Consider the following 19,866-nt stretch of genomic DNA (forward strand, 5'->3'; position numbering starts at 1 on the left):
TTATCCTGTAAAAGGAAAGGCAAGCCATTTAAACAGAAAAATAGAATGTATGGCTGGGCATGTCGGGGTAAATGGAGTAAATTACGGTGGACAGAGGGAGATGAAAGGTGTGCGGAAAGGAGATAACATCAAGAAAAGCAGCGTGGGGGAAAGAAAACAGCCTTGTATTTTTTCTGTGTTAAACTGGGCGTGAGACCGGGAGTTAGCAGCACTGAAAAAGTGAGTTATGGTTTGTGGTTTTCACTCAGCGCTAACATCTCAGTAGAGCTCTCAATAAGGAGGAACAGACAAAATAGACCCTTCAGAATGTAAGAGGCCATGCTGGTGCCTCACAGCCGGAGAGGACAGGCAGGGAAAAAATAAAACAACTACCAAGTGGGATGTCGAGTGTGAGCTGTTAACTGAAAATTATTGTCATTGGTGACAATGGCTGTCAAACACACTCTGCCTCAATTTCCTTTTCTTATTGTTGACAGCAAACTTAAACAAATTCAATCCATCCAGCAGCAGTCCCACCACTTGTAATACTTCTGTTGTTGTACAGATAATGTAAATGAAAGTGCTTAGGTATGCTGGTGGACATTGTTTCCTTTGGGAACTGCCTAAGTCTGCCTTATGTTCCCTGATTTCATGCTAATCTGACCTAAGAGCTGCTTACTAGTTTTTTAGTTATCATATAGATAACTTCTCTTGCAAAACGAGCTGCTGCTTTAAGAAAAGTTTATATACACTGTGTGATGTGGACCTTTTACACAATGCTCTTATATTTAACATTCAGTTAAAGTAAAAAAATAAATAAATAAATAAGAGCCTACTGGTTTATTGATGACATCCATTTTTCACTTATAAATCCAGACTCATGGCCCAGTATCTATTACAGAGGAGATTTTCAATCATCTCTGAGACATACAGTCCTCCATCCAACAACTCCATATCACAACATCAATAACACAAAAAATGAAAGCACACAGGAAGGACAAAAGTAGCAGAAGTAGCTTCAAGCACTTTCAACACTTTGTTTACCTCTAGGCTTACTGCTGGTTTGTGTAGCTTTATTATGACTTTTGTCTTCTCCACAGAAAGTAACAAAGTTAAAGAACCAACAACACCACAAACATGAACAAGAGTGGCACATATTGGCTGCTGTTTGACACACTTTTAACAAATGACACAAGGAGTAATACCGATAGGTTACAAATTCAGCACCATGCCAGGACTGTAAGCATTACGTACAATAGGTGCTGTTTTTTTTATCTTGCAATAATATAAATGCAACATAAGTCAGAGCAAAGCCTGTGAGCTAAAGTGCTGCACATCACATGGCTCACTCGCCTCACATCATATAGGAAGGCACACCCTCCCCATTTCACGATCTGTTTAACCCTCTCAGGCTTAAATTAAACTTTTTGTTGCTAATGCACAACCAAGTCCTGCAGTGGTACTTCTGAGTAAAAAAAACTCATAAAATATCTATGTGGGACAATCAGGTTGTTAGTTTTTAACTGTTGCAAATTGGCAACGCCTGCCTTGAGAGGGTTAAACATTTTAAAACACACAGCTACAAAGTGCTTCAAAGTTTGGATAAAGCCACATTTTAAAGACGAGAAACACTCAGAGAGCGCAGCCCGCTGCCAGGGCAGCTCACTCTCTGGGACTTATTTACATTTAAGGGACATTACTGTATTTTCCATATATTTATTTTGGGGTTTTTTTTTACTTTAAGAAGTTTGTGGTGCAGTAAAAGTTAACACATTTGGGTCAACTTCAAAGAAAGGCAGATGTGAAATGCAAACATGAGATCGGAGGTCAAATGCACTTTATGCCATACTTTTAATATGTTGAAAATAAACACCAGACTTGACACGAATCTACACCTCTACAGAGTTTTATCAAAACAGACAGATTGATTCTACCAAAAACCTCGTCTGCTTGGTTCCAACATACAGACACACAGTCAAGCACACGGCCTCACATTCATTCCTACATACTCACGTCAACACAGATTAGAAACCACTGATTCAGGCGTCCTGGCTTAGGAAGGCTGTTCGCAAGTTTAAAAGCTGCAACCTCGTGGCTTCCTCCGGATTTACAATAAAGAGCGTGGAACAGTTAAAAGACCCTGATCAGATGATCCGAGAGGCCAACTGCTGGTTTGAGGTCTCAGCATGTTGGCCTTTATATTTTATTAATAACACTTTAAAATAAATTCTGAATTTCACTGGAAACCAGTGAAGGTAACCAAGGTTTTGTCATAATGTTACTTTTAGGTTTAATATTTAAATGTGATGGTGCGATATGGCAGCCTCGCTTCTGTCAGTCTGCCCCAGGGCAGCTGTGGCTACAACTGTAGCTTGCCTCCACCAGTGTGTGAATGTGAGAGTGAATGAATAGTGGCATTGTAAAGCGCTTTGGGTGCCTTGAAAAGCGCTATATAAATCCAATCCATTATTATTATTTCACTGAAATGCATTTTGAGTGGCCAGAATACATCATGGAAATATACATGGTTTATATACTTTTTAAAAAGGTAAAGAATTTGTGTATTTACCACAACCCAAAAGGTCAAATGTAAAAGTATTTTTAAATACCCTCTGCTGCCTTTACTTAGTTACACCCATCAGGGCCATTAAAGTTTAATGTCTCTGTATCTTATCTAGTAGTGTGCCTGTTTGGCCCGATAATGAGTTTATACTGGCTGTATCATAGCAATTTATAATTTGCTCTGATATAACTCAATAGTCTGCAGTGTTGCTTACTATTAGTGTTCATTATTCTGAATAATAACCTCCATCCATCCGCTTCCGCTTATCCTTTTCAGGGTCGCGGGGGGCGCTGGAGCCTATCCCAGCTGTCATAGGGCGAGAGGCGGGGTACACCCTGGACAGGTCGCCAGTCTGTCGCAGGGCTAACACATAGGGACAGACAACCATTCGCACTCACATTCACTCGCACATTCACACCTAGTGGTAATTTGGATTATCCAATTAACCTATCCCCACAAGTTGCATGTCTTTGGACGGTGGGAGGAAGCCGGAGTACCCGGAGGGAACCCACGCAGACACGGGGAGAACATGCAAACTCCACACAGAAAGATCCCGGCCTGATGGTGGAATTGAACTCAGGACCTTCTTGCTGTGCGGCAACAGTGCTAACCACCGTGCCACCGTCCTGCCACTGAATAATAACCTTTTCCCTTTATTTTTGAAACATAGTTTTGCTATCCTTCACCTTGATTTACCCAAGACGTCCCATTTTTTCTTCTGATATCAAGCAACATCTTGTTTCCTTGCAGGAGAAAGATTATAATCAGACACTCAAGAAACACCTTGCACGTTACCTGTATTCAGCATAATACTGAGTATTTAGTGCTTTGCTTCTTGGCTCTTTTTTCTTTTTGCGGGGCTGGAGAAAAGTGTGCTATAAGAACATAGAGCTGAAAACTGCAGGAATAAAATATACTAGGGGAACAAAGCTGCACCAGCTGAAATCTGGGAAAAAAGAAAAGAAAAGCTGTAGTGAAGGAACATAAAACTGAGGGAAAATTGGTAGAGTGAATTTAGAACAGAGCAGCGCATACAAGCACACACACACAGAGCTGCAGGCGGCAGTACAATGCAGCCTTGTTACATACACCTTCAGTACAGCCAGTGTTCAGGGCAATTATCCAGGGAGCAGCCACACCTAAGCCCACAAGTCGATCACAGAGCTAGAGTTGGGCAAACATCACCAACTGTGACTATTAAAGAAAGTGCTCAGCACCTCCTCTCCCAAACACATTTTCACAGCTCCAGTCGGAGCTAGGCGCCATGTGCGCCGTAAAGCAGTGAGGGAAATGCAGACAGCGAGAAATGTCAGATTGAAAATTCTAAATGGAGAGAGCAGCTTTGGTCTTGGACACTTTTTGCAGGCTAAACGTAAACAGTGGGGTGGCAGCTGCCAACTGTCCAGAGCCATCAGTTCATCAGTTTAGCCATGCTGGAGCTGATGGAATGTGTGAGGACACATTGGGGAAAGGAAGCTGCTTCCTTCGTTTAACCGTGTGCACATCCTGGAATATGTTATGGTAGTCTGACTGACTGTCACTGTGAGATGGGTAAAAGCAGGAGATTCCATGAGCAGCAGTCAGCTGCATAAAGAATGTAAGCATAACTTTTTTTTTCCTTTTTTCTAAAAGGGAAAAAGTGCCCAAAACATGCCGATAGATTTATTGATTGCTCAGTGTAATTTACTGAGGTTCTGTTTAATATGTGTATGTTTGTTCTAAAGTTTGTCTTATCTCTTGTTTTTGTTACCACATTTACAAACTTGAATTATGCATTTTGGCAATCAGCCTGATGTGATTCATATTATACTCATTATTTTTCATTAACACTGAAAAAAAAACGCACCCTCACTGGCCACTTTGTTACGTACTCCAGTTCGACTGCTCATTGAAGCAAACACCTAATCAGCCAATCACATGGCAGTAACTCAGTCATTTAGGCATCTTGACATGGTCAAGATGACCTATGAAGGTCTAAATCAGGGGTCTCGAACTCCAGGCCTCGAGGGCCGGTGTCCTGCAGGTTTTAGATGTGTCCTTGATCCAACAGAGCTGATTTAAATGGCTAAATTACCTCCTCAACATGTCTTGAAGTTCTCCAGGGGCCTGGTAATGAACTAATCATTTGAATCAGGTGTGTTGACCCAGGGTGAGATCTAAAATCTGCAGGACACCGGCCCTCGAGGCCTGGAGTTCGAGACCCCTGGTCTAAATCAAGCGTCAGAATGAGGAAGAAAGGTGGTGAAAAGGTGGTACGATTGTTCATGCCAGGTGGGCTCATCTGATTGTTTCATAAACGACATACCTTCTTAGATTTTCTCACACAATCTCTGTAGAGTGAATGATTGGAAAAAGAGAAAATATCCAGTGAGCTGCGACAGAAGCTACAATTCAAACAAGCTCACAGAAGTTGCATCTCAACATCTACAGCATTCAGATGGTAGGGTCAGAATTTGGCATAAACCATGTAAGAGCATGGATCTATCCTGCTTTGTATCAACTGTTTAGGCTGGTGGTCGTGTAATGATGTGGGGAACAATGTATTGGCACACTTTAAGTCGTTTAGTACCAACTGAGCATCGTTTAAACGCCACAGCTTATCTAAGCACTATTGCTGACCATCTCCATCCCTTTATGACCACAGTGTACCATCATGGATAGCTGCTTCCAGCAGGATATGTCAAAGCTCAAATCATCTCAAACTGGTTTCATGAACATGAAAATGAATTCACTGTAGTCAAATGGCCTCCGCAGTCACCAGATTTCAGTCCAATAGACCTTTGAGATGTGTACAGGAGAGTGTCAACCTGGTACTGGAAACAAGTATCTAATTAAGTGGGTAGTGAGTGCAGTGTTTGCATTTTGGATTTAAGTTAGGTGCTGGAATGATTATCAGAAGAGGACAGGACAAAAGCATCACATTAGGTTCTTCACAATATTGTCAGGGACGGCTATGTGGCAGCAGAGTAGGACCAAAATGCAGGACTCAAAAATGAAGCTGTTGAACAAGGCTTCGTGTGATCTGTTTTTTGGCGAAGGAATTGGCTGGAAAGATTCAGCACATTCACGGGGCTTCATCACACCGTCACTAGTGCTAAACTTACATTAACAAAACACAACATACGAAAATAACTCAGGTGAGGAAAAACCAGGAACTAGACTATAAGAAGGAAACTGAACACAACAAAGAACAGAGGGAGACTCAGACAATATGACACACCAAGTAATTAAGGGGGTGGGAAACACCAGGGAGCACAGCTGAACAGAATCTGACTGACGAAACAAGAAGAAGCCAAACAGAACATAGAAGATACTATTGAGACAGAGGTAGTACAAAAAATGAAAACTAAATATCACATACCCTAATGTTTCCACAGACTGGAAAAAAAGGGAAACTCAGTCATGAGGAAATAATATTCTACTGAAAGGATGAGATATAGAGCTAGAACATAAATCATATCTCTAAACCCAAAGGAAAAAAAATCGTGAGCTCACAGAAAGCTTGACCATGGCAGATACAGCCATGCTTTAGGTCAGCTTGTGCTGCTTTTGAATAGCATTATGCTGCATTTTGTGTTTCTAATATTCCATCCTTGACATTTATATCAGTTGTCAGTTATATCAGGAGAAATAACTGAAAAGCCAGTCAATGTCAACAAACTGCAGCCTCCGAGCATGCGCACAGTATGCATGAACACTTTGGTCAATTCATTTTGAATATGATAGCCTTCGTAAAGGTAACCTTGCTGTTTACAGAGGTGCACCTACTGGAATAACTGGCAGCTGCATGGGTGCATATTACAGTGTTTAATCTGTTTTTTTTTTTTTTTAAAGATGTGGGCAGTAGTTTAAAGGTCTGCGTAACACTAACTAGCAACTCCAAAAGGAAGAAAATGACCTTCAGATCCCTGTTTGTTTAGCACAGCAGCTCTATAAAGAGTGGGAGTTTTTTCTAGCACAGATTTTTCCTATTTAAAAGTCCTATAGCTGCATTGGATTGTGGTCACAACAACAGTGTGGCATCTGTTTGTGCGCATACAACTGGTTTTCTCACTCTATAATAATGTTTATTTACATGTGTGCCAAAAAGTCACACATGTAAATATGGTAAATATGTTTTTTTTCCAACAGTAAGAATAACACAAGATGGGCCCAGAGGTAAAAGATTATCTCCTGTTTTAGACCAGATTTCCAGAAGCAATTTAACTCAATCTCAGTTGAGATTAATGTTTAATGTGCCACATGAATACTGGGGCAGCTTCATATGGGAGGATTTAAGACCTCTGCTAACCTAACATAAGGGTTGTATTGTATGGCAGAGAATTCCTCTGCACTTTGCCAGACCAGCCACAACTTTGAGAAGTTAGCGAGGCCTTAAGTTCCTCTAACCCCACATGGAGAAAAAAAGGAAAACTAATGGGAGGGGATAGCTTCAGGAATGGCTGGTATTTCGAAATGTTGTTCTTCTCCACAAGTTTATTTTTGTCTCTTTCATCGAGACCCAGGAAACCCTTTCTCTGCCAATCAGAGAGCTCCATCCCCAAACATCCCCAGATATCCACAGTCACAACATACAGGACAGCTAGTATGGACAGTGGCTCACAAGTATTAAAAACAGACAGGCCAGTGTTAGAAAGAGTTTTTTTTTCCCTTATTGGTGATGAGTGAGCTCAAGTATGATTAATCTAATCCCACCTTTAAGTAAACGGAGTGCAACGTTCATTAAACAATTCGCACAAGATAAACGGCACCAGGATACGGTTATCACCTCTAAGTAGACAACCTCAGCCCATGAAAGCTTTATATTTATCAACGTTAAATCTCTGTAACAAGGTCACTGACATCTCTGTTGGAGCTAGAAAATCGACGGAACATAGAAAGTAGCAGAGAAGAGGAGAAGTTAGAAGTAAGAGCCTAATAGTTATGACAAGAAAAGTGACTTACCGCTCACTTCTCTCACGGCTGTCTCTCTTCTTTACTCAGTCTATGACAAAACTTCTCAAATCGGTCCCTTAACCGCACTCGGTCTCGCCCTCTCTCCCTCTCCCTCTTTACATGGACGCACATGTGACAGCCGCCGAGCAGCGAAATGGCGACATCTAGTGTTCACTAGCGCTACAGCACTGAAAATCAATAATCATCTTTTGTGGAGCGGAGCGCCCCCTGACAATTTCCACAGGTTATTTATGGGCTAATTTAGTCTGACACAGTGGGTGATTTCAAAGAAGCATCCGATGAATACAAATAACTACATAAAGTAAAGACATTTTTTTGTCCACGCACAAACATATTGATGGTTTCCAAGCTAATACTTGATTTAAAAAAAAACAACAACTAACACTGATATTTCCATCACATACCTGCAAAACACTGATTTTCAGAGCTCACAGTGTTTTGATAAATATATATTTGTCCAGCAAATCAAAAGAAATGTAAAGAGTCTGTGCCTTGCAATACATTTTCAGCATAACTATGTCTGCTAACTATTTAACCGTTTCTCAAGCTTGGCAGTAATTTCCCATTAAAATTCATCCATACTTAAATAAAAATGTCAGATGTCACATTTCAAAATATCTAGCAGTTATGCTGACATTTCACTAGTGACGCCAGTAATAAGGACACAGAAGGGAGGTTTTTGGCTCAACATCACTGACTTCCAAGGTGTAGAAGAGCTGGGGTGTAAAGAGGCCGAAGCTCTGGTAAAATAAAGAACAGTAATTAATGAAGCTGTTTTTACACTACCAGTGTCCCTGATGCTAGAAGAGAGGTCATAAGGACACATCACCAGGAAACCTTGAATAAATTTTGCTCTATTCCCATGTGAACTTTGACCTCCTGGTGGCAAAAGTCAGAAGATCTCCAACATCAGTAGGAGTCAACCTGTACAGACCATCTGCACCACAGGCTCCAAGTGCTCAGCACTATCAGCAGACCGAAGGCTACTCCACCTGTGGGGTTCAAATATTTGATGTACTTTTTCTTTTCTAAAGTGCTGACAAATTGAATGATGGCAGCACAAGCTGAATGACATGGTTGAGAGATTGTGATTAAGTGTGCTGAAAGCTTAAAAATGCTCAAACAAAACTAGAAAACATGCTGTCTGCTCTTGTGGAAAAAGTGTTGTATATTTCAAAGTCAAGTATGTAAGATGCCCTCAAATACTGATGGGATCCATTTTTGATGAGTACGACGAGTAGATTTTGCTACACTTTAAGAAATTGGACACGTGTTCTCAGTAGATCTCACACACAGTGTAGATGAAAAATTTGCATGCAAGCTCTATAAAGATTGATCCTTTATTCCTTCAGCCCTGCAGTCATTGGAAAAAGAAAGCTTTCACAGAACTCTATGCAGCCTTATGAAACTAAGTACACACCATGATTCAGTAGCTTGCAAAACCACCTTTAGTGGCAATAGCTTGAAGTAACCATTTTTTCTATGACTTCATCAGTCTCTCTCATTGCTGTGAAGAAAATTTGGCCCAGTCTTCTTTGCAGTGTAGGGAGTTCTAGACTTTGACTGGGCCATTGCAAAATGTTTCTTTTTTAGACATTCTGCTATACTTTGGTATACAGATAAATTCAGGGTTGACTCAATAATTGCAAAGTGTTCATATCCTCTAAGAAGCCCAAACCATCACCCCTCCACCGTTGTGGTATTTTGTGTTTTTGCCTACATGCTGTGTTTGTTTTGCGTCAGATGTGCCACTGTGCATTATGGCCAAACATCTCCACTTTCATCTCGTCTGTCCAAAGCACATTTTTCCAGAAGAGTTGGGGTTTGGCTCAGATGCATCTTTGCAAACAGAAGGTGTGCTGCCATGTTCTTCTTAGAGAGAATAAGCTTTGTCCTGGTAGCCTTTCCAAACAAACCATACATGTTTGGCTTTCCTCCAATCATATTGTCATGAAAGTTAATGTTTAACATGCTAACTGAGGCCTTTAAAAGTCTATATAAAGTCCAGTGAATACATTTTTTCTTTTCAACATGAATGTATGTCCAGCAAGGACTTTACCGGAGGTAAAACACAAAAGTTACATCCTAAATGAAAAAATGTAAACTTTATTTGCCCTTGGGGTAGCCATTGTTCAATAAATATGCTCAATGTATTTTATTTGTGGTTTGTGGTTTGATATCACATGTCAACTGTGAGGTACCCCAGAATATAAATCTTCCAGTCAAGCAGCCCTACAGGCTATTAAATATAAGCGACAATATTATTGCTCTGCTAGAACCTGGGGATTGACGTGCTACTTTTGAATACAGACAGATTTGCTGAAAGGCAGGAAGGGTAATCACACCAAATGTAATGGTTTCTAAAATGAAATTGTTCCCATATTACTGCAAATCAGACTGAGATACAGGTGGCTGTTACTGGAGGGCTCAAAGATTTGTCAGCAACAGGTGGCCCAGCGGAGTTACAGAAGTAATCAAGCAATCAAAATCACATAAGGCCATGGCATATTGTTAAAGTGCAGAGCAGACTCTCTTGCCATAGTGTAATTAAATATTCAGAAGGTTAGACTTTTCATCTAATATTCCATAATTCACACAGTAGTTTAAATGTTACTGCACAGTGGGTAAAAAGTTCAAGTCTGTAAGTGAATTTTTTCAATGCGCTTTATTGCACCAAAGTGCTATAAAGCCGCAAATAAATGAATAACGATTTAGAATATGGGAACCCGTAGAAACGGTTATGCTAGCTATTTATAAGTCCCCCATAACTGTGCATCATCTTATATGCTCCTTATAATGCAAAATAGAGAGGATTAATATGTGTTGTCCTAAAGAAACTCTCTGGATGTACAGATGCATCCAGATACAAAGTGAATAGCAAGTCTCAACAATACTTCCACCAGTCATTTGACCGGTATGAATCTGTAGACATACCTATGTGGAATGAAACTTAAAGCGACCGTTTTTATTGCTGGGAAGATTTTTTATAAGAAACAAAGTTGATAAAAAAAACAAAAACAAAAAACAAAAACAAAACCTCAAAAATGAAAACTAGAAGCTAACAACTAAGAAACACAAGGAAAACAAACCAGAACAGGAACTTTGAACTAGAATTAAGCCAGGACCACGAAGGGTGAAAACACAGCACGGAGAGAAACAACTACAACTAACAGAGAGAAACACAGTGTTTAAATACACAAGCAGGACAACAAGAGGATGGGGAACAGGCGGTAACACAGCTGGGACAAATCAGACCTAAAGAGACAAGGGGAAGCACAACCAGACACACTGCATACAGGACAGGGCCTATCAAAATAAAACAGGAAACACACGACAGGCGCTGACGAGACACTGAACAGAGGGAACACGGAGCACAGGGACAGGAGTAACAAATTACGACATGAGACACGACTGACTGGTGCAGCAAGAAAATAAACATGAAGACAGAACTAAACCTATACTAACTAAACCTACATGAGGGGCAAAGGAACAAAACCCAAGAACTATAAATCACAAAGCAAAGAAGAATTAGAGAAATACAGAACTATAAGCCAAAAGACTAGTAATGATAAACCATGATGAACTCAAATATTAATAATAACACAGAACACAATACAGTGGGTCACCGACCCAGGACTGTGACAATATTCTTTTAATCATTGTTATGGGAGCAAAAACACCAAAAAGAAATACAACACAAGGTATAGAATTTCTTCAACAATGGTGGAGGTAGTCATAGATTTTAAATAAACAAAAGTACTAATATTGCTACACAAAAATACAACATCACAAGATGATGTTGTGCATTAAAGTGTAATTAAGTAAGTTTATGGAGATTAAATAAATAGCTATCAAAAGTACACACTGGTCTGAAAACAGGCTCCTATATTTGGGAGGTTGTTTTTTTTTTACTTTACCACAGGTCGAGCCAGTGCAACAGATTGCGAAAGATATAAGAAGTATCTGAGCTCTCCACCACTGAATGAGAAGTATTTTTTTATATTTGGTGTTGTTGTTCAGCACTTTGGTCAGCCTTGTTGTTTTTAAAAGTACTTTATAAATAAAGCACTGGTATAGTATAGTAAGTAAGGAATAATATAATGAATTGCCCGACTGGTTTCCATTTTTAAAATAAACTGTAGACAGACGTTATAAGTGAACTTTTTTTCTGCGCACTTCCTCTAACAGGTCTCTGCGCGCCCCGGATGACGCCTTCCTCTTTTACGCCGCGCGCTCCCGTCCTCTTACGCTGGGCGCTGTGACATTCCTCCCGGTCTCACGTGTTTTGTGTGTATAAAAGGGTCCCAGTCTCGCCTCATTATGTCTAGCGGGTCACCAGACAAACGGCGAAAGATGGAGTCGGCGCTGAACCAGCTGAAGAAGCACACTGTGGTGGTGGCAGACACGGGAGACTTCAACGGTAAAACCCGTTTTATCCCATGCTAACGTTAGCTGGTTAGCATGCTAACTAAGTGACAAGGAAGGATCCAGCGTTGAAGTGAATGACCGCGGCGGTGTCGATGTCATGAAGTGGGTGTGAGCATCGAAGTGACTGTGTTTAGTTAGCCAGCTAACGTTAGCTATATAACTGTTTCATGTCAGTTGGAAATTAGTTTTCCGGTTAACTACTGAAGTAGATGATCCTATTACTGGTTATTAACGTTACTTAACATTATCTACGTACTATTAGCTGCACTAGCAAACAATGCAAACTGAATAATAGCACACCTCTCTTTTAGTCTAATAAAAATGTTGTTATCTTTATATAATAGAGTATGTGTGCGGTGTGAGCGCAAAATTGATTAGGCAAACCAAAGTTGCAGACTACTGTGTGCACACTGCCTGTGTAAGTGGTTGTAAAATCAGACTATCCTTCCTCGTTTGTCCAGTTCTTGTAACAGAGGTAAAGCTCATGTTTCTCAATAGGTCAGAATGAGGAACAGGGCTGGAAAAATATTAGATTTACACTGTGATGCAAAACCAGATGGTTCGTCGTGCACCGCCTGCGCAGTCAGGATGACACGACAGAACTGGACTCATGTTGCCAGGCATGACTCTGGAAAGCTGATACTCCCAGATCCGTATACTTTTTATTTCTTTAGCCTTTTGCTGAACTATAAACTTAGTTTATTGCCTGTAATTTAAACAAATATGTTTGTGAATGCCTCCATAATAAGAATGGGCATAACAAAAATGCTGTGCAATACAGTCCAGTCCATTTATGTTAAAATTAGAGTTTTACCAAAAATTGGTCTGTGGTGAGAACATTAAGAAGGCTTTGGCTTTAAGTATATATTAATCTGATTATCACCAGTTATTCATAGTTGTCTGTACTTTTAGATTTAATTGTACTTGGAGAAGTATGTATTTTTCCTAGTACAGTTTGCAGATGCTTTACAGCAGGAGTGTCACGTTTCACTGGTCTGTTGAGGCGACAGTTGTGATTTGATGCTATTTAAGTGAAATTGAATCGAAATGGTCTGACCCACTTTAAGATCAAAGTAGGCTGTATGTGGCCCATGCTATGAAATGGGTTTGACATCCCTGCTTTACAGGAAGAATAATGTAACCCAGCAGTTTGTACTAGCAGGAGTAAAAAAGTTGAAGAGCAAGAATTTTCCAGAAAGAAGCAGATACTTTTTGTGATCAGCTGTCTCTGTCACTCAATGCTGATATACACATGTTAATCTTAACTGCTTTGAATACCTCTGTCACTACCACCATCAATAAAAAACAAAGATGTTTTGCAGAGGGTTGCGATAAGAGAAGTGGTCAGTCGAGATTTGCCCAACAGCTCATCTGTCTTTTATGAAATGCATTTCTCGTCTTTCACCTGTTGCAAGTTTAGACATGCGTGTTGCAAGACCAGGTCAAGCAGAAACATGTTTGCTTTCACATGAAGACATGGTGAAACACAGTTAACCAACACAGTTTTGCTTAATTTAATGAAGTGAGGGGATAAAAAGTTCTCAGCAGTGGACTAAAAGTTAGTGGAGGTTGCTCTTATGAAATTTGGCTACTTAACTAATTAGCCGGCTTGAATATTGACATTTTAAAGGAAAACGTGCATTTTGTTAGGGTTTCTTATTGAACAAAGACTCAAAAGTTTACATAAGAAATATGTGATTTGTCTACCAGGATCAATACAGACTTTGAGTTGACATTGAGATCAAGGCAGTAATGTTTATGTATTTGCAGGTAGGTTATGGATATATGTTTAGTATACAAACGTGTCTTTATGCACACAACGTTTTAACTGACCAGTCAAATTAAACTCATTCACTGATTTAAAACAATGTTTTTATTTTCTTATGCTGTGGGTAATTAGATGTGATCTCCTGTCCTTTTAAATGTCCCTCACCTACCAAGTCATGCAAGTGCCATCATCAGTTTATTTGTAGGAACTCTGAAGTATAGTGTGTGTAAATGTAATTACACTGGCACATATACACAGTCTTGTTTATGATCAAATTTATGTCGAAACTTCACTGTATTTTACCTGCTTAAACACCTTTGGCAGTGGAAGTTTTTTGGATTCCTTTTTTTTTTTTTTTTTTTTTTTTATGTCAAACCTTAAGTATTGGGTATGTTGTCATAATCAGCAGTACTTGAGCAGTTGATGACGAGTGTCCAGTTCAGACCTGCTGACCTGTAGAAGGAGGGGGTTGAGAGATAACGTGCAACAGGACAGACACAGCCTTTGTTCTGTGGATGAAGAGTTGGCAGCTCTGACTGAACCATGCTGCTACTATTCAGTGCTGACATAAAACCCCTGTGGTGTGTGAAAAGGCCCCACCACTCATGCATTTCAAATAAAATTTCTGTCCTGTGAACTGCAACAGGTTGTTTTCTTTAAGGCCTGTAGACTGGGGCATACTTTCAGTTGCATCATTATTTCCCCAGGGGTCGCCACAGTAGATGGATCCACATGTTGATTTCGAACAGATTTAAAAAACAAACAAACCAACACAAAATGAAAACACCACATGCTCTTCCTGACATAACTTTGATTTATCGAGGTTTGGGACCAACACCAGTACAGTAGGTTGTGCTCTCCATCCTCAGGCTATATTTTTGGGTCACCTTCTGACCTCAAACCAGGGCTCTTTCATGTGTTAGATGAATGTGTTAACCACTGTACCACAAAGGCATTGCTTTTAGTCACTCAGCAGCAGTCTTTAAAGGGCTACCAATTAGCATAGCATTATTTCAGAAGGGGCTGCGTCTGAAACACCATCCCCCCCTGTGGTCAATGCTGTGTTTGTTTTGTTATGTTTCATCTGTAATTTATTATTGCAGATTAAACATATTTAAACACATGGTTGGTACTTCTCTGTACTCCTGCTTTAATCTAGCCTGGCTAACGGGGTGTTTATGTGACTGAACTGTTTTGATCTGTGTTCCAATACGGCAGCCATTGATGAATACAAGCCTCAAGATGCAACCACCAACCCATCTCTTATCCTGGCTGCTGCTAAGATGCCAGCTTACCAGCAGCTAGTGGATCAGGCCATCAAGTATGGCATGGCCAAGGGCGGGTAAGTACAGTGCACAAATGGGTCAAACACACTGTGGCTAAACTGTCCTTTAGTTAAATAGATGTTGGACTACACTGGGGGATATTTTGTGCCTCTTAGATGTCTGCACATTACACAGCTCGTCTGTGGAAGCTCTCAGGACATTCCTTAATTTACAGCAGTGAATCCAATAAAATGTGCATCTTTTCTGCTTAAACCTGATATCTGATGGATTTTTTTTTCTTTAATATGTTGTCGATTCATGTGGCATGGAGTTTAATTAGACATTACACACCTTAGTATTTAAAAACACCTTTCGTGCCTCTTGGAAAATATGATGGGTGATAGGAAGCGCGTTTGTCTTGTTTTCCCAAAGCTACATGGTAAACTGAAACACTGTGTGAACAGAACATGTTAAAGACATAGTAAACACCTAGACCAGTAGTCTATGATTTTACTAATGTGGACTTCTCAGCCATTGTGTAATGTGTTCTAAAATTAAACAATTTGAAGAAATGTTGATTGGTTTTCTGACTTGTTGTCATTGTAACTGAAACGTGGAGATGGTCAGCCTTTTTGTCTCTGTCTCCATTAAGATCCGAAGAGGAGCAGGTAGCAAACACCATGGACAAGCTGTTTGTGAGTTTTGGGCTTGAGATCCTCAAGAAGGTCCCAGGCAGAGTCTCAACTGAAGTGGATGCCAGGTACATGCAAACCTATAACAAAGTGCTATTAATGACACAAGATGTGAAATGTTTACTGGCTTGAGCTTTTCAAATCTACACAGTAGACAAAGAGAAACTTTAAGCAATGAGGCAAATTTCAGAGGAGTTTCAGATAAGATGCCATTCTTGCACAAAAAACCTTTTATTAGAGGGCAGCACATAAGTGTTTCCTAATATATTAGTGTCATTCAGAGCATTAGGGAACATTTAAGAGCCTGAAATTTGAGATTTTTAACCACTTGTTTTTTTTTAACCAGCAGCTAAGTTGTGTTATTGATAATAAACAACTGGTAGAAGCTAATTAACTTTCTCTGAGAAATACAAATTGATTTAGCAAACTCTTATCATTTATGTGTTCTCTGTAAAACCAATGGGGGGGAAAAGTACCTGAATGATTGAGCTACAGAATATGGCATTTATAGCAATCTCTTAAAAGCTGTTTAGCATTTAACTTGTTGTCACAGGAAACACAGTCGCAAAACAAATAAAGCAAAGAATACTTGCTCTTAGATTTTAAAATGCCAAACAGCTGTGTTGGTTCTCATTTATGTCACAGGCTGTCTTTTGACAAAGATGAAATGGTTGCAAAAGCCCTGAAGCTCATTGCGCTTTATGAAGAGGCAGGCATTAGCAAGGAACGCGTACTCATCAAGCTGTCATCAACATGGGAAGGAATCCAAGCTGGGAAGTGAGTATGAAGTGTGCTATACTCTCGGATGCTGCACTTGCGTATGTGTGAGTGAGTGTATTTCATTTTGAAAGCATAAAGTCTTCTAGAGAAGGAGCAGCGCTTTTTTTTTTTTTTTTTTTTTTCTTCAGTCCTATTACTGATAAAGAGACCCCAACATATATGAGCCCTTTAACTGACCTCAGATTAAGCACTGCTTTCCAATATTTGTTAAATGAATTATAGCAAACATGTAATGGAACATCAAAACACGTTCGCATAAAATCACAGCCGGTGTATTTCACTGGTTAGTCACGTCTGTGTTTACTTCTCCCCACAAACAGGGGCACATGCAGCATGAGTGCAATAACAGCTACTCAACAAGTGTGAAACCCAGCAAACAAACCACTATTTGCTGTTAAATCATCACATTTTGTTGTAAACCAGTGTAAAAAAAGAACATGATGTAGCTTTTTACCCTGACAACCTGGCTGCTCATATCTGGTGCGACAGTACCCACAGGCTAGAAAACAAAGTGAAAGAAAGAAACCCCTCAGAAGTCAGTGGGCTAAAGAACAACATGTTAGTGTTTTCATGATGCGCTTGAGCTTGGCCCTTTGAGATGATGTTTGAAACGGGAGCTGGTATAACATTGTGTGTAACTTATTTCTGTTATTAATGTGTTCTAAATAAATGTTTTTGTTTGTTTTGCTTGTTTGTTCAGGGAGCTTGAGGAGAAGCATGGTGTTCACTGCAACATGACGCTGCTGTTCTCTTTCGCTCAAGCCGTAGCCTGTGCCGAAGCAAAGGTAACACTTATATCGCCCTTCGTTGGACGCATCCTTGACTGGTATAAGGAGAATACAGATCGCAAAAGCTACGAGCCACATGAAGATCCAGGTAAAAACACTGCAGTTATCAGACGATATTGTCAATCACCAGTTTATTTGATACACATGGCTAAAACAGACTTGCAGTAAATCTTGTGTTTTACTTTATCCATTGACTGTATCATTCTGTGGTTGCTTGTGTTAGAAACGCAACAGCATCACAAAGCTATTCAGTGAAAAGAAATGTTTAATCACAACTCTGCTCGTCAGATGAGAACGGTTTGATTTGTGGATGGGTGTGCATCATATCCCTTTTTTCTGCATTATTGTATTCTCACAGTTTAAAAACAGAGCTAATAGAGATAATTTGTTTAAAAAGAGGTGTAATTAAAATAAATGAAACTTCATCGAAGCTTCTGCAAGTGGATTACAAATTACTGAAGAAAATGGTCAGAGACACAGCAGCTCACTTATAATGCATGTGTTCAGTGTTGCTTTAGCTTTGTGGCAGTGCCAGATGATATGCAGTTAGGGAAAAGCATTTATACAGGCTTTAGTAAGTTGATGAGACATCGATTAAATTATAACTTCTACAGTGACACTGTGTGACAGCTTACCTGTCTGAGGTAAAGAATGTGATTTGATGTTTGGATTGATCACCTCTGGGATAATTAATTAATGTAATTACAGTTTCTGATGTTGCAGGTGTATTGCGTGGCAGTATTGTGTAATATAATAATGAGTCAGCCATGTAGCTGAAAATTGGATTGATTGACACCATTACCTTAAAAATCAAACTGCTACAACAGTTGTATCTTGATCAATTGGTGACCTCTTCTTCTTTGGTTGTGTATTTCTTCTTCTCAGGTGTGGTGAGTGTGACCAAGATTTACAACTACTACAAGAAGTTTGGCTATAGCACTGTTGTGATGGGGGCCTCCTTTAGAAACACAGGGGAAGTGAAAGCCCTCGCAGGCTGTGACCTGCTCACAATCTCCCCCGGTCTGCTGGCAGAGCTCAGCCAGGATCACAGTGCTGTCACGGAGATGCTCAGTGTGGAGAAAGGTAGTGCTCTCTGACTTTAAAAAGATGCAGAATATTGCTCTCTGAAGTATTTTTGCCAGTTTTGTGTTAATTATGTTAGGGTGGATTAAAAAATGAGAACTTGGTCTACCCTAGATTATTGTGGTTTGAAGCTTTTAACTGGATTTTACCAAAAACATATTTTCATTTAGTTTTAAAATCATTTCTGGCTAGAGTACATTCTGTGCTACTGATGAGAACAATGTGGTTCTCACACCTGTTTAATTTACATGTAACAACAAAAACGTGTGTGCAAGACATTTCCTTGTCAACAGAAAGGGCGTTTGCTCTAAACTAAACTCTAGTACCACAGTCACCTTATCTAAAAACTAAACAGACCTAAAAATGCACTTTGGGTTTTTTTGGACCAGTCACAAGTCTGCCACACATCCCATCTTTTCTGGAGAGTTTCACCTAACCATTTAAAACAGATTAAAAGATCAGAAGCACAAGCACAAGCTTTCTATTGCTCTGTACAAGTAGGACTTGTTTAATTATCTTCTGGTTTATGTTTCCCCAAAACCTAGGGACACTTTCCCTAATGCAGAGAAGAGTATTCTAGATGCATCAGGACAGCTTTTGATTGAAATCTGTAAGCAGCCTTTCTCTGCTGCCACATTGAACCTGATGTTTTTGATTTTTGCAGCCAAGGCCTGTGATCTGGAGAAGGTCCACCTGGATGAGAAGACTTTCCGCTGGGAGCACAACGAGGACCGCATGGGTGTGGAGAAACTGTCTGACGGCATCCGCAAGTTTGCTGCTGACGCCGTGAAGCTGGAGACCATGATCAAAGTAAGATTGTTTGATTAAACAAATAAATATTACACATTCATTATGCTGTCTGCCTAAGCTATCTCCAAGTTATCCTTTTTCTTGATTTTATTTATTTATTTATTTATTTTTCCTCTCTGAAGGAGAAAATTCTGAGTGTGAAGAACGGGCAGTAATTGAAACACATGTGGTGTGTCATGCCCTGTGACAAGAGGTATGAGGAATTGGGGACCAAGGCAGTTAAGAAGGTTAACTCCTTCTTAAAAGATCCAAAGCAACGGTGGGCCTTCCCCTCCTCATCTGATCAAACTCCAGAGATCCTTCTCCCAAATGAAAACCTTTCCTCTCGTGGGCTGGTACTGACCAACAAGCTTGTTTATAAAATTGTCTGATTATTAACAGAAATTTTTACCTGAAAGGAAAAATAAACAGCTTCATTGAAAAGATGTTATGAGGCTTAACCAAGTCTCTGTGAATGATGTCATGTGACTACTAGAAGGGAACATGGATGCTTTTTTTTGTTTTGTTTTGTTTTTTGGCAAGACAGGACCATAGTTTTGGCACTAACTTTATTTTTTATTTTTTTGCCCTTGACCATGTAACAATTACATTTCTACCAATCATTCCTCCTAATGTTTGATCTTTCAATAAAAAAGCATCTCAGTCTTCAGAGTTGTGTTATTTTGTGTGTTTGTTGTGTTATTTTTTTTATTTTTGGTTTTTCTCTTGCTGTATTTAATATAAAAGACTGCAGCAGGTGTCATATATATACGGG

At 39.8% G+C, this 19,866-nt stretch overlaps 2 protein-coding genes across 2 annotated transcripts in view; one reads left to right on the plus strand and one right to left on the minus strand.

Annotated features, from left to right (window-relative positions):
* The window catches only part of tspan4a (tetraspanin 4a), a 162,799-nt gene extending 155,177 nt beyond the window's left edge, over nt 1-7,622 (minus strand). The window contains exon 1 of the mRNA XM_026162126.2: nt 7,487-7,622. The gene's annotated coding sequence lies outside the window, so the exon portion shown is untranslated. The remainder of the gene's footprint in view (nt 1-7,486) is intronic.
* A 4,088-nt stretch (nt 7,623-11,710) lies between these two features.
* taldo1 (transaldolase 1) lies at nt 11,711-19,761 on the plus strand. Its single transcript, XM_026162209.2, has 8 exons — nt 11,711-11,918; nt 14,913-15,036; nt 15,612-15,719; nt 16,297-16,428; nt 17,132-17,307; nt 18,105-18,302; nt 18,967-19,112; nt 19,235-19,761. Exons 1-8 carry the CDS (start codon nt 11,819-11,821, stop codon nt 19,265-19,267), a joined length of 1,017 nt encoding a protein of 338 aa, XP_026017994.1. The 5' UTR covers nt 11,711-11,818; the 3' UTR covers nt 19,268-19,761.
* The last annotated feature ends 105 nt before the right edge of the window (nt 19,762-19,866 follow it).

The sequence above is a fragment of the Astatotilapia calliptera genome, chromosome 1, assembly GCF_964374335.1.
Source record: "Astatotilapia calliptera chromosome 1, fAstCal68.1, whole genome shotgun sequence".
Taxonomy (NCBI): Eukaryota; Metazoa; Chordata; class Actinopteri; order Cichliformes; family Cichlidae; genus Astatotilapia; species Astatotilapia calliptera.

Coding starts and splice junctions, on each gene's coding strand:
- taldo1 (XM_026162209.2), top strand. CDS start 11,819: ATGTCTAGCGGGTCACCAGACAAACGGCGAAAGATGGAGTCGGCGCTG. Junction 18,303..18,966: donor GATGCTCAGTGTGGAGAAAG/GTAGTGCTCTCT, acceptor TGATTTTTGCAG/CCAAGGCCTGTGATCTGGAG. Junction 19,113..19,234: donor AGCTGGAGACCATGATCAAA/GTAAGATTGTTT, acceptor TCCTCTCTGAAG/GAGAAAATTCTGAGTGTGAA.